This window comes from Mauremys reevesii, linkage group 2, assembly GCF_016161935.1.
Source record: "Mauremys reevesii isolate NIE-2019 linkage group 2, ASM1616193v1, whole genome shotgun sequence".
NCBI lineage: Eukaryota > Metazoa > Chordata > Testudines > Geoemydidae > Mauremys > Mauremys reevesii.
In genome coordinates this window covers 156,193,671-156,208,600 of record NC_052624.1, presented here as the reverse complement: position 1 = coordinate 156,208,600, position 14,930 = coordinate 156,193,671, and the positions used below count along the sequence as shown (strand labels likewise).

Below are 14,930 nucleotides of genomic sequence, written 5' to 3'. Positions count from 1 at the left end.
GAACCCAGGTTCAGGTCCTTGGTCTTCCTGATTTGGAGCAGGGACATAATCCTGGGTCTCCACCATCTCAAGTGATTACCCTGACCCCCAGGGTATTCTGTGGTTGGGTTCACTCCTGCTGGAGCTGTTGTACATTGCACTGAGCCAGGGCCAGAAAGACTGACTCTTTAGCCCAGTGGTAAGGGCACCAAATCAGGGAAAGCAGGGACTTGAACCTGGATCTCACATCCCAAGTGAGTGCCTGGCCACCTGGCTTTTCTGAGGTGGCACTCTGGCTATGTCTACACACCTGAAAAACCTCAGAGTCCTGGTCAACTGACTCAGACTTGCACTGCTGGGATCAAAATAGCAGTGTAGACATTCAGGTTTGGGCTGGAAACCTGACAAGAGAGGAGGGCCCTGGAGCCCAGGCTCCAGTCCAAGTGGGAATGCCGACATTGCTAGCTTAAGCCCTGTGCACAGACCCCATGAGTCCAAGTCAGTTGACCCAGGCTCTGAAATTTGCTGCTGTGGGTACTTTTTGTCTGTGTAGACGTGTTTCTCTCTTTCTGTTTTTTCTAAAGGTCTCAGTTTTGTCCCAATGTGGAATCAAACCAAATGCCAAAACCTCAACTTTTTTCACAAAACAAAGTTCTTTTCTAGGGCTGCCAACCCTCCAGAATGGTCCTGGAGTCTCCAGAAATTAGAGATTCATTTTTAATTAAAGGTTACGTCATGGTTACAGAGTGGTGCACACAAACACCCACCCACGCACGCACCCCAGCTAAAACTCAGCCAGAGGATCTGCTAGAGCCATTTCCATTTCAAACACCAGGAACCAGATCTCCTCTCTAGCTCTCAGCCCGACAGTTAAAAAGAAAATTCTTCTTTGTTTTTTACCACCTGCATCCCTCAGGGAAACACAGCTCAGGTGTTGGGCCGCACTTGTCTGCAGACAGGTCTCTTCTTCTAAACAGCTTTACAGCTGCAAACAAAAGCAGGTCAAGTGAGCTGCCCAAGCATGTCAGAATCCCATCGCATGTGAACAGGGCTCCCAGCTACTCCACACTGGTAGCTTGGGATGCCTTGGATAGATTAACTCTTTGCAAGGCAGGACATTGCTGTGCAAGACCAGCACTATCCCTTCCTAAAGCCACCAGACAATAAGGAGTCTAAGCAGACAAGCATGACGTGCCCTCAGGGAGAGAGCAAGGGATTTGGAGTTACAACTCCAGGTGCTATACTGGGATCTGGAAGGCAGTGTAGGTCTAGCAGGTAGCACAGGGGCACCAGAATTCCTGGGTTCTACACAGGCTGACTTCAACATCTACTCTGCACTTTCTTAGCATGTTCATGAAATGTTCTCCAAGTGTTTAATTAATTCATCACAGCTATCGGGGGGATAGGCCACTATCACGATCTACATTTTACCAAGAGAACAAACAGGCAGAGAGGATAAGCCTAAACTTTTCAAATTCAGTGGCAAAAGAGAGGTACCTAAATAAAAATTTAAGTGTAAATGTTTAATGACCCAAGTTTGAAAATTTGGCCTTAAGAGCCACCCAGTTAGCCCATGGCAGAGCCAGGAATAGAACCTCAGGGTCCTGGCTTCCACACCCCCCTTACTCTAACCACTAGCCCACACTGCACTCCCCGAGGCAGGAATAGCATCCTGCAGTCCTGACTCCCCGTCTCCTGCTCTAAGCACTGGACCTGCGCTGCCCTCCACGAGCTAAGGATAGAACCCGGAAGTCCTGCTTCCCCAGCCCTGGGGCTCTGACGCACCATTGTAAATTCTCTTCTTTGCCAGGAACATATTTCAAAGTGAAAACACACAAGGCAAATGTTGCACACTTTCCCGCACTCCTGCTGCTCTCCCTCCCCTTTCAGTCTAAACTTCGTTTCATGCTGGAAAGGGTCTATAATTTGTGCTCTGCAGAGCTACATTCTCTCAGGCACTCTCTCTCAACTCTTTCCTAATGCAGGTTATTTCCCTCTGCAAGTCGGACACATCCACAGCATTTAACTTCTGAGCAAGTGTCGGGCTTGCAGACCTGCTGACAAAGAACTGCCGTTAATTTGACGCTGCACAGAGCCTGCCCCATATCATTTATTCATAGACACTGGTTTATTGTATTACTAGTGGATGAAAAGCCACATTCAGAAGTTTCAGACATACTCATTTCCAAGGAAAGGAGAAGTAGATACAGCTTTATGAGTGCAGAGGACTGGACTAGATGACCTCTGAAGGTCCCTTTCAGTCCTATGATTGATTCTATTTTGGCACTAACCCCTGAGACCCTGCAGCCATTCGACAGGAAATGGACCCTCCTCCAATATTAAACAAATTCTTTACACAGCCAATCTGCCACTGGGAAGAGTAAGGGGAGTTTTTGCTGTAGGAATAATAATGCTCAGAGAAAAGTCCGGAGCACTCTCGACTTAGTTTGTACACAGGGAAACCAACAGATTTCACTAAAAGTGGAGATATGGGCGTGGGTTTTTAAAGCAAGAGCTTATCTCTGAGTGGTATTGAAATGGCACCCATCGCTGTAGTATTTGAGCAGTGAGCACCTCACAATCTTTCATGGGCTTATCCTCACAGCACCCCTGTGTGGTAACGCAGTGCTTTATCCCCATTGTACGATTGGGAGACTGAGGCCGTGGGGACACGTCTACACTGCGTTTTAAAACCTGCCGCAGAGCGTCTCAGCCTGGGTCTACAGACTCTGGCTCACGTTACAACACTAAAAATGAAGCCTGGGGTGGGCTTCAGAGCCCAAGCTACACAGCTGTATTTAGCGCCGTAGCATGAGCCCGAGTCTGTAGTCCTGGGCTCTAAGACTCACTGCCGCGGGTTTTAAAATGCAGTGTAGACACACCCAGGAGGCTAAGTCTATGGTCAGTCTGTGGCAGGGCAGGGAATTGACCACAGGAGCCCAAGCTAACACCCTAACCATCGGGCCATCTTCCTTCTCCCTACACCCACCTGCCACTGAAAGGCAGCTCCCCTGCTACACCCCAATCCTCCAGACACAAAGCATCAAATGAGGACTCCTTGTTACTTACTTACTATTTCTATTACTGCAGTGACTAGGAGTCTGAACAGAGATCTGGACCCCAGCATGCCAAGCACTGTACAAACACACAGTCAGAGACAGGCCCAGGCCCAAAATGCTCACAGTGTATACATAGGTGGCAGGTTTGTATAATTTTTGGTGGGGCCCAAAATGGTGGTGCCCCCCCGCTCCCGCCCTGTAAGCCGATATAAAATGAAGCTACAACACGTCAGTGCCACAAGATTACAAGGGTCAATTAAAAGTGGAAAGTCAGAAGCAGCACTTGCCTACTTCAATATACAGTATTATATTTTGTTGCACCTGTTGTGATGAAGTGGGAATGTTCTTAATATTTTCTCTGAATACTGTGTGGGTGCCTCAGTTTCCCCTGCAAGAGGCCAACTGAAGGTGTTGGGGACAAAGAGATCAGGTGGCCTCCCTGTCCAGAAGAGACATAGAGGCCAGAGGAGGGAGTGTCAGTTTGGAGCTGGCTGGGGAAATGGGGAGAGACCCAGAACTTGGTTCTGGGCTCCCCACCCCCCAAGATGGACCTGACAGAGGGGTTCTGTTTTCTGTACCAACAAGCTCTGTTTAAACTGTGTTCCCGTCATCTAATAAACCTTCTGTTTTACTGTCTGGCTGAGAGTCACATCTGACTGCAGAGTTGGGGTGCAGCGACCTCTGGTTGCCCCAGGACCAGCCTGGGCAGACTCGCTGTGGAAAGTGCATGATGTGGAAGGGCATGCTGAATGCTCTGAGGTCAGACCCAGGAAGGTGTAAGCTTCTTGCCCTGGAGACAGTATGCTCCGAGAGAGGAGGCTCCCCCAGAGTCCTGACTGGCTTTGTATGGAGTTGTTCCAAAGCATCACAGCATCCCCTTCAACACCATGCACTTCCCAGAAGTCCGCACAGGCACTGACACTCCCTCCTCTGGCCTTTGTCTCTTTTCCAGGCATTAGGAGGCCACCCGATCTCTCTGTTCTCCAACACCTTCAGTTGGCACCTTGCAGGGGAAACTGATTTGGGAGAAATGAAGTAAAAGCTGCCCAAACCAAGCTTGAGCACTCCTGAATTTTGAGGTGTTCAAATCTGGAAGGCAGGTGCTGGGGGTGGGAGAGGGCTGTGGGCTCCATGGGGGAGCATGGCAGCAACTGTCTGGAGCTGCACGGAGCCAGATACGCTGGTCTGAGTGGCACAGTAAGCGGTTTGGGGGTTGGAGAAGGGGTAGGGAGTTCCGGGGGGCAGTCAAGGGACAAGGAGCAGGGGGCGTTGTATGGGGCAGAGGTTCGGAGGGGCAGTAAGGGCACAGGCAGCAATTGGATAGGCATGGGAGTCCAGGAGGTTTATCAGGGGACAGGTAGGAGGGTCCTGGGGGGAAGTTGGGTGGGGTCTCAGGAGGGGGCAGTTGGGGACAAGGAGAAGGGAGGCTTAGATAGGGGCTGAGGTCCCAAGGGGCAGTTAGGGGCAGGGGTCTCGGGCGGGGGTAATCGGGGGACAAGGACCAGTGGTGCTTAGATAGGGGGTGGGAGTCCTGGGGGGCAGTTGGGGCAGGGGTCTGGGGAGGGGGCAATCAGCGGCCAGGGGCTGGGATTCAAAGGGCTCTGGGCTGCTGGCAGCCGTGGGGAGCCCAGAGCCCTTTAAATCCCAGCTGCGGCCGGGAATCAGAGGGCTCTGGGCTGCCCGCTGCAGCGGGGAGCCCAGAGCCCTTTAAATCCCAGCCGCGGCCGGGACTCAGAGGGCCCTGGGCTGCCTGCAACCACGGGGAGCCCAGAGCCTTTTAAATCCCAGCCGCGGCCGGGAATCAGAGGGCTCTGGGCTGCCCGCAGGGGCGGGGAGCCCAGAGCCTTTTAAATCCCAGCCGCGGCCGGGAGTCAGAGGGCTCTGGGCTGCCTGCAGCCGCAGGGAGCCCAGAGCCCTCTGACTAGCGGCTGGGATTTAAAAGGCTCTGGGCTCCCCGCCGCAGCGGGCAGCCCAGAGCCCTCTGATTCCCGGCCGCGGCTGGGATTTAAAAGGCTCTGGGCTCCGCGCGGTTGCAGGCAGCCCAGAGCCCTCTGACTCCCGGCCGCGGCTGGGATTTAAAAGGCTCTGGGCTCGCGGCAGCTGCCGGCAGCCCAGAGCAGGGGAGAAACCTAGCTCCAAATATTGCTGGAGCAGAGCCCCTGAATGTGAATATTCCTGGGGCTAAAGCCCCAAGAGCCCATATAAGTTGGTGCCCATGAGTGTATATAGACAAGACAGAGAAAGGGTGGGAGGGGAACAGGAGGCCCAGAATGGGGAAGTGATTGGTCCAAGGTCTCACAGCAGGTCAGTGGTTGAGCTGGTGAATAGAATCCAGGTCTTTGGACTCCCACTCCCTGGCCTTAACAGCTAGAGTCTAGAGTGTACTTCCCCTTAAGACTGGGCCTGTTAGCAGTGCTGGTGAAATAAAAAGCAAGAGGGAAAACTGTCTCTCCCTTGTTATTCAAAATTCAAGATGTAACAAGGAAGGCTGTCACACACACAAATACTCCAGCCAGCTCCCCCCATAGAGCAGATTCAGTAAAACCCAGATTCAGTAGGGCAGGTTAGATCTGGGCCCTAAATTCCCCAGCGCTTCCAGCAAGCCAATGACATTAGACAAAGACTTAAGACAAATTCCTAAGTACAGCTGTAGCCCTTCCCCATGGAAGGTTGGATGACATGATGATGAGAGCGGTGTAAATACCTAGAAAGGTTAGGCTGGGGTAGACTAGGCAGACAGATGGATTACACATGCCAACAGACAGATGAAGGAATCTGAACAGCTGCGACAGAACATCACTGCCAAGGCAATGCTTGAACCAACAGAGGGGACACCGCTAGACATCCAAGTCTATGCATAAAGAATAAAGCTCCTCCCCAGAAGCAGACGGAGCCTGGACTACACAATCCAGCCTGAGTTCTTCTAGTATCCCACCAAGGAATAATGGAACACTCGGTCTGCAGGCTGTACGGGCAGGCAGCCAGCTTACCCGAGTGGCTATGCCTCGGTACAGGATCTCCCAGACACCAATCGGTGGAAATGCTGCAGCCGTCGGGGATTGTTTACAACCCCATACACTCATCCAGTAGCAAGGGGGTGACCGAGAAGGATCTGAGTTAATCTCTTAAATCACAGGCTCCTCCCGAGTGAGTTAAAACCAGTAAAGGGAGTACAGCAGATGGATTACATAGCAAGGTGCCTACTGTGGAACATGGAAGCACCATGTCACGACAAGCATGTCAGAGAAAACTGGCCCATCCTCTGCAGGTAGGAAGCGGCACAGCTCCATTGACATCCTGGAGTTGCACTGCCCTGGTCTAAGGGTACGCCAGGTCCCTGGAGTCACTGAGTCCATGGAACCATGGGCCTAACAACCAGTACCAGGATAAACCCAGCCTAACAACCAGTACCAGGATAAACCCAGTCGCCAGAGGCTAACCAGCTCTGCCAGAGCATAGTGCAGAAGAGACCACTGCAAACATGTATACAGACCAGCCGCACACCCCGGCACTGCCAGGGAGCCAAAGGAGGCCACACAATCACTGCATCATTGCATTGATGTGGTGCTCTGACTGTTCTGTGCCTCCCTCCACTCCAGCACAACATCCCCTCTGCCCACTCCTCAGCCTGGCTCGGACAGGTGCAGGGTGAGAAGAGTTGGGAATGGAAGAGGAGGCTTCTTTTCTCCCACCTCCAATGTCCTGGCTGCTTGGAGGAACTGGGAAGGATCCAGGCTTGTTGAGAGACCAGGCAGATGGAAAAGGATTTGCCATCAGGCCTTTGGACTCCACCAGATCTGCAGCGAATTCCCCATGAGGGTTTGTGGGGCATCCCTATTCTAGTCTCCCCATAATGCCATGCAGGAGGATAACCAAGACCAAATCGTGCACCTCTGCATGGCCTGGGAGGGAGGGAGGGAGGACAGTTCTTACCGGCAGAGATGGTCCGTCCGGCACATATTCCGCAGATCCAGGCAGTTGGGCTTCTCCTTGTCCTCATAGGAACAGCTGGGGACTATGGTCTGCCGGCGGCGCTCGGCACAGGCCTGGTCCTTGCAGGAGCAGAAGAGCAGCCGGTAGGTGTATTCGCTGGGCACCCGGTCAAAGAACTGGCGCAGGGCCTTGTGGCACTTGCGGCGGTTGCAGTGCTCGGTGGCCGAGATCTCTTTGCTGCAGGTGGAGATGTAGACCGAGCGCAGCCTCTTGCAGTTGTCATTCAGGTTGCAGGCTTTGGCTGCATCTAGGCAGTGGTTACTTTTGGAGTTGGTGGCAGGATCCATTCCTGTCCAAGCAGAGAGAGGGAGAGGGGATGGGCGTTACTCAGAGCTGATGGCAGCGTGGCTGATGCTGCTGGCATGCCCTGAAACTAGGGAAGAGGAGAGGATGTATGTGACTAGGGGAGCCAGAACAGGGCATCCCCACCAAAGGGTGGCTACAGCATTCTGGCATGCCCCGGCACTGAGACACAGCTGCAGTGCCCAGGCACATACTGCATTATGCCTATTATGCTATGACTGGGATAGGCATCACCAGAACCCAGTCGAGCCACTCATTCAACGCAGCAGTCATCAGCCACGTTCCTGCCAGTTAGGATGCCGCACACCAGCATGGCAACCACACGGGGGGAGGCACTGAATTGGTTATTTGGCAATGCTTCCTTCCACTGAAAATCCGTGCCTTGATGAGACACCTCTACATTGTAGGTCCCTATGGCAAGGACAAAAGGAGGGCTGCTGCTGGGGTGCCACATGGGACAAGGTGAAGGAGGGCTGGGGAAAACAAGGTCCAACTAGGAATTTAATACCGCTTTTAGGTTTCCTGGGTGCTTTGCTCCCCCCTCTCCCAGCATATTCTTTCACTAATGCCGCTGTAATTACAGTTTGGCTCATTCCCAATCAGAGCCTGAACACAGAAGATATTTGCTTTTAAAAAGAAGTGTCTGTATATGGACATATGAGCATAGGCAACAAATTGATACAACTCCTACAAAGATCCATGTGAAAATGCAGCAGCGGCAATGGTTAACTGCGTGGCTACTGGGTAAATAAACCCCAGGGGGGCATGTGTGATGCTGGCATCGCTGCACAGCTAGAGGCATGCGGTGAATGACGTGTGTCACAGTTGGTGTTGCTTTACGGTCTCTGTGTAAGCCACTGCAGCCTGACACAGAGGTGCTGGGCCAACTGCTGCTAGCAGGGGGTCACCTCAAGTAACAGGGTGAAATTCTCCCCTTCAGCCAGAAGTGAGCTGCAAGGGCCTCACATGTGTTATCTGCCTAGGCGTGAACTGCGCCGTTCATGCAAAGGACAGGGGATGACAACCTGCCGCCCTGCACTGGGTGCAGTCATTCCCACCAGTAAAGTGTGGGTGTAAAGCGCTACCACACTTGTAGCATTTTGCACCAACAGTGCACTGGTGACTGATCACAAGAGGAGCCTGGTTCCTATTTACACTAAGGCCTCAGGCTCCTTTGCACTGCCAAAGCAGTGTCAATAAGAGTGCAAAGGCAGGCTCAGCAAAGCATCGGGCTCAGGGTGTCTCGCACAGAGAACTGATTTCCAAGGGTGAATAGATGGTTGGAACCCACTTCTCCAAGAGACACAGATTTTACCCTTCCTCCACCAGCATGGTGGCCCAGTTGAACAAATAGAGCTTTGGGAAGACTAGAGCATGGTCCATCTGATTGGTCAAGCACCGTAGCAAACCACCTGCCCCTCACAGACCAATGCAGCACCCTGGAGGCCTAACCCAGACCCCCCTAGGGTGACCAGATGTCCTGATTTACCAGATGTCCCTATTACCCCCCACCCCAGTCCTGATTTTTCACACTTGCTGTCTGGTCACCCTACCTGAGCCAGCCTGCCTCTGGAACTCCAGGCTGAGGGCAAAGATGCCTATATACTAGATACATTATATGCCCCAGTGCAGAGGGTGGACTGGATGACCTCCTGTGGTCCCTTCCAGACCTGTGTTTCTATGAGCAGCTGCAGGGTTCATTGCTGTGGGCAGCTCAAACCAAGAGCCATTTCCTGTTCTCTGCTGAGGAAACACAGGGTTGGAAGGGACCTCAGGAGGTCATCTAGTCCAAGCCCTTGCTCAAAGCAGGACCAATCCTCAGACAGATTTTTGCCCCAGTTCCCTAAATGGCCCCCTCAAGGATTGAACTCACAACCCTGGGTTTATCAGGCCAGTGCTCAAACCACTGAGCTATCCCTCCCCACCAGATAGGCAGACAGACAGGCAGGCTGGCTGGCTGTTGGAGCATTTTTTTTAAAGTGCGTTAATACTTCGTAAAACTTATTTGCCAACTTGGCACAGAACCCCTCTCTGCCCCCATCTGCTGGCAAATTCCAGCCCTCAGCATCACAATGGGCCAGACCCAGAGCAATCTCCACTCCCCCAGTGACTTCAATGAGAGTCACAGGAGCTCAGACCACCTTAGTCAGGTGCTCTCAGACATCTAAGTCAGAAAACATGGGCACTGTGACCCGACTGAGACATTGGCGTATTCACCCCTGAGATCCGCATTACCAATTCCTGTTTGGAGGTTCACAGACAGCTGCCACCAGATCAGTGTGTATATCTGCAGCCAGAACAGGACCTGTATTTAACATGAATTTCCCTAAAGTCTGCTCAGACTAGAGGTACACATCTGGCATGGGAGGGGTTAACCTGAGCCAGGCAAGAAGCAGCAGGAGGATCAAAGCTCATCAAATAATATTCAGTGCATAATTTATGCCATGAATTTGCAATATTTTTCTAGTCTATTATTCAGTGAATCGGGATTAATTATTTGCCCAGCTCTAGAACAGAATCACCTCCTATGATGTGCCGGGTCCCAGCCAGCTAGCACCTTCCCCACTGGTTCCCCCAGGGGGCCGCGTGACCACTGCCCATAGACACCATGCATACTAGGTGCTTCTGCAGTGAAGCAGCTGCATCACTGCAGCCCCTCCAGGAGAGATGCACTGCCCTGGTGTAAGACAGGGCTGGCTCTGGTGAGGCATATCTGGAGTAAACCACACCAGCACCAGCCTTTTTTTTTTTTTTTTTTTGCCTGTATTAGGCACTTGCACTAATATCGTCCCATGGACGTGGACAGCCCCTAGCCTAGGGAAGCCAAGAGCACTGAGCTAGAGACCCAACAGGACCGCTTGCAGCCAGGCAGGACCAGGGAGAAGGGGCGCAGTTAAGTGAAGAGAGCTGCTGGAGAAGCGGAAATGCTGGCCTGCCAAGTGCACAGCTGGATTTGCAGCATCTGCTCCCGGAATCCCAGCAATCAGCAAAAACAAAAACCAAACACACACACGCACACATATATATACAAACACACACACACCCCGGAGAAGGAACAAGAGCTGAAATTTTTGTCAAAATGATGAATTGCCCAAGGAGAGCCAGATGCTATTTTAAAGTCACCTGACAGCATCAGTAATTTCTTCCCTAATTTCCCCTCCCCCACAAACCAACCAGGATCCTGGATTCGTCCGCTGTTCCCCAGTTTCCACTGGCAGAGACAGATGGCAGCATCAAGGAGGGTTTCCTAACAGAAATATTTGCAGAGCCTTGGTAATTAGCAAATGGCAAGCAGCTACCTAGGTGGGAAACCTTGGCTTTGTTTTTTCCGCTCCCTGCTTTGTTCCATCAGTGCTCACAGGCCCCACCAAGAGCTCCCCCACAGCCAGCCCTCCTAAGCTGTTGCCTACCAAAGCAGCTGTTAAGAGAATCAGACAGCTTCTAAAGCCATCTCTGCAACTGAGACATTTCAAGCCTCGTTTGGAATACAGCCTTCCAGCACCTCTCCCTGCAGCACTCCCTGCTGGGAGAAGCCAAAATTGGAATGGCCCTACAGCCAGTGCACCTGCACCATTCCCTACAGCGCCTCCTGCTGGGAGAGGCTAGAACTGGTGTAGCCATGATCACACCTGCAGCTGGCTCTGATGTGCCATGTCGCACACCCTGCTTCAAAAGGCAGGGACGGAAATAGCTACAATCCCCCCACCCCCAACACATACACAGCCAGCTATTTATCCCACATCCTTCCCCAGCAGTGGATTGGGGAGTGTTCTCTGCTGGGACAGTTGCTTGCCAACCTCTAGACAAGTGCTAAGTACTAACACAGCAAATATGTTAAAAACGTACCCTGCAAAATACAGAACACAGAGTTTGCCCAGATTCCTGTCTTCCCAAGCTACATACATTCTACCCTGCAACTTCCCCTTCCCTAGATACCACAGTGAGGAGCAATAGGCAGATGATAAGAAGGCAGACATGCCTGGGGGCAGCACATATGGTGGTAGACACATGGCAGTTGTCTCTCTCCAGCTCCCAGGGCCTTTTTTCACCTTGTCCCACACTCGCTGAGCATTCATTCTGGGATCTGGTTTAGACCAGAAGGAATCAGGCACTGGTGCAGCTGGATCATGCTCACTCTGGCCGATCATCCTCAGAGCCCTCAGAACACTTAATAGAGCGGAGCGCACAGCATTCTGATGCACCGGCATACATGTGGGATCAATGCACAGTGCTGGCTTATTGTATAATCCTCGTGAGCATCTGCGTCTGTCCTGCCTGAGACCTGCGGGGACCTGGATGCATTTTAATAGAGCCTGCACTTGGAAAAGCGCAGTTTCTGGGGAGCTCATTAATGAGGCACAAGCATTAACATTTCATGAGGCAGAAAGGCAATGGGGTCTATGAAGCTGGGGCTTCTGAGGGAGCTCTGGGAGAGTGGCAACTCCATTCCCCTCAGCCCCTGAGCTTATCCCAACCCTCACAATAGGCAGGACAGGGCCCAGGGCCCTCCAGGGGCAGGAGATGGTGCAGAGACTTCCAGGGCAGGAAAGGGAAGGTTACCTGCAACCCTGTGTATGCTGCCTACTGTGTACAGATCAAGCATACAAGAGCTCGAGCCTGCATCAGGGTCTCCAGCACAGAAGTTAGGTGCTTATCAGCACCCCAGATCCATCTCCCTCCCCATCAGCCCCCGTACAAAGAGGCTTCATAGAATCTCCAGTACAGGTGAGTCCGGAAGAATTTTGAGGCAAAATAATGGCTATAAAGTCTGAGTCTCACATGAATCGCTGCTAACGTCCACTAATGCTGTCGGAAGCCATGTCTGCTCTCCCTAGGGCTGCCTTTGGCTCTTGGGACAGATGTGTCATTATTCACCCCTTTGCCAACAGCCAGGCGCTGCTAGCACAGGAAATGAATGAACATTTGCCACCAACTTGCAGCCTGAACTCAGCGCGCTCCCTTGTCCAGCGTGGGTTCCCTTTACTGCAAACATTGGGCAGAGACAGTACCAGGCTGTAGAACACTGTTCTGGCTTGAGCTAAACCTTGTTATGGGTCATACATGGCCACTGCTTTCATTCAGAATAAATGTAAAGAATCCATTGTGATCACGTGACTGAAGCAACAGCAGCAGCACCCAAAACATAGGCACACGGAAAAGCCAAGCAGAAGCTGAATTACGTGGCTCAAAGGGTTTCAAGTGTATGGACGGGGCTTTGATTGGGGGAACAGTTTCTCTGGTCTGTGGGTGCACACAAGAGGCACAAGACAAGGATACAAAAGACAGAAGCAGAGAGAAAAAGCCAAGTAAACGTAACCTGGAAGCACAATAATGTGGTCCTGAGATAAAGCTAAGAGACAAAGCTCTTTGGATACAGAGTGCTGGCTGGAAAGGCAGACTTGGGACAACCAACAAAGGAAATGTGTGTGGGTTTGGGTTTTTTTGTTCCTCCTGTGTTTGGGGAAACAATTTCTCCTCCCAACTAGAAAAACTGCAAGGGTCCCAAATTTTAACCAGCTGCTCAGGCCAAAAGGGGTAACAATAAAATGTAATGGTGTCTACTGCAAGGGAGACCTTCAGGCAAAGTATGGCAAGCTTTTAATGAAAGGGGAGGAGAGAAGGAATCTGGGATAGAGATAGAGACAGAGGAAAGCTGGTCTTGTGCTTAAAGAACTGGTTGGGCACTCAAAAGATTTGGGTGCAATTCCTGGCTCTGCCACAGACTCCCCTGTGTGGCCTCAGGCAAGTCAGTTCATCTTTCTGGGTCTCAGTTCCCCCACCCCAATCTGTAAAATGGGGAGAATAATCCTCCCTTTGTCCCACCCTGTGTCTGCCTCATCTGTTCAGATTGTGAGCACTTCAGGACAGGAACCGTCTCCCACTAGGTGTGCATACAGGGCTTAGTGCAAGCGGCTTCTGAGCCAAGTTGGGACCACTAGGCATTACAGTAAGGATACCAGAGAGAGAGAGCAGACAGAAAAGCTCTGCAGTTGGTCTCCAGAGAAAAGGGAAGGTGTGAATGGAAAGAGAGAGAAGAGAAAATTCCCCCATGATGGAAGTGCATTTAGCAGCTTCCCCCATATAGCTGTGCCAACGCCCTCTCACCTGCTCTGCAAGCGACCTGCTGTTCCATGTCTTGGCTCTCCACAAACAGCTCTACTGATGCATATGAGTCCTGCCCTGCAGCCCCCCTGCCCTTCCACCCTCTGCCTCTCCAGAGCACAAACTGCTAATTGTGCCAACTTGGGCATTGGGTCTATTGATGCAGGAAACAAAAACACACAAGGGGTTAGGGGGAGACCCACCACCAAAGCCATTGGTGATGGCATTTCAGGAGTTCCCAATCAGGTCAGCTGCTCTGCAGCCAGCAAGCCTGGAGTATGCAATATCTCCCTCTTTGCTTCCACAGCTCCTTTTTAAAAGGTTACGATAATCCCACGGCTATCCCCACAGGCAATTAATGCCAGGCTGGCCCGGCCTTGTTATCGACAAACAACAGTAACAGCTCGTTTGCTTCAGTTGCTTCGGCTTCAGGTCAGGGGGGAAGCTCCTGCTCCCTTCGCAGCCTCATTACTGCCATGCATGCATGGACACAGCACCAAGGGTGGAGGGCAAAAGGAATGAAGGGATGGGCTGAGAGATGCAGCTGCACCAAGCCATATCCTCGGCTGCTCTTAAAAGACACTGGAGAAGAAATTTGTAGGAGCGCAGGATAGAGGGAACATCCTGAGCAGCAGCCCAGGACAGGAGAAAAGCCCTCAGCAAACGGGCACACAGGGTGGTGGACTAGGGCAGGAATGGGGATGGAGTGGCGTCTGAGGCAGGACAGGAGGGTGAGGTCTAGTCAGGGCAGGAGTGGTTGGATCCTCTGCAATAACAAGAGAAGAGCAGCAGGAGGGTAAGGGATGCAGCTGAACAAGGGGTGGGAAAGGGAAACTGCAGGCAAGAGGCAGTGCACCCATGTGTGCGGGCGGATGGGTGTAGGACATTCAGGCTTTAGAGATTCAGGCCTTTCAGTCCCTGCTTCAATCCCCACTGGGTTGGTCAAGATGGTGGCAGTCACATATGCACCACTTAATCCATCAAGAGAGGGCTAAAGTGGGACTTGACTGGGATACAGGCCTAGCGTGGGCTCCTCTGCCCAGGGCTGAATCCCACTATGCACAAGAGAGGTGCAACAGATCAACATACAAATGTCTATTCGCTCCCCGTGTTCCCAAACCTGCACCTCCTGCTCATGTCCCCTGGAGCTAGTGGTGATTCCTCCAGGAGTTTGGAGCAACGCCCGAGCAGCAGCTCTAACCTGCTTTGCGGTGACACTTAGCAGCTCTGACAGCCGTTTGGCGAGGAATCGGATCTTTTTGAAATTTAAATAACATGTTTTCCGCATTTGGCCTGGGAGACAACCTGAGGATAATCACGTTATGCCTCATGCAGCCGTGAAAGCAACACTCCCCTTTGCTGAGCATTTCCCTATCCCATATCCCAGCCTCCCCCTCTGGCTGGCAGTTCCGCCCCTTCCTCCCCCTGCCCCAATTGCCAGAAACATTTCCTGTTAATCACGGGTTGGTTTTTGGAATAGATCAGCCCACGAAT

The 14,930-nt window shown here is 52.1% G+C and overlaps 1 protein-coding gene across 5 annotated transcripts in view; it reads right to left on the bottom strand.

Annotated features, from left to right (window-relative positions):
- GFRA2 (GDNF family receptor alpha 2) overlaps window positions 1-14,930 on the bottom strand; it is a 113,114-nt gene that overhangs the window by 56,337 nt on the left and 41,847 nt on the right. For all 5 annotated transcript variants that reach the window (XM_039521337.1, XM_039521334.1, XM_039521335.1 and 2 more), the window contains one exon: window positions 6,972-7,320. In XM_039521337.1, the coding sequence (XP_039377271.1) occupies window positions 6,972-7,320 (349 nt within the window). The remainder of the gene's footprint in view (window positions 1-6,971; window positions 7,321-14,930) is intronic.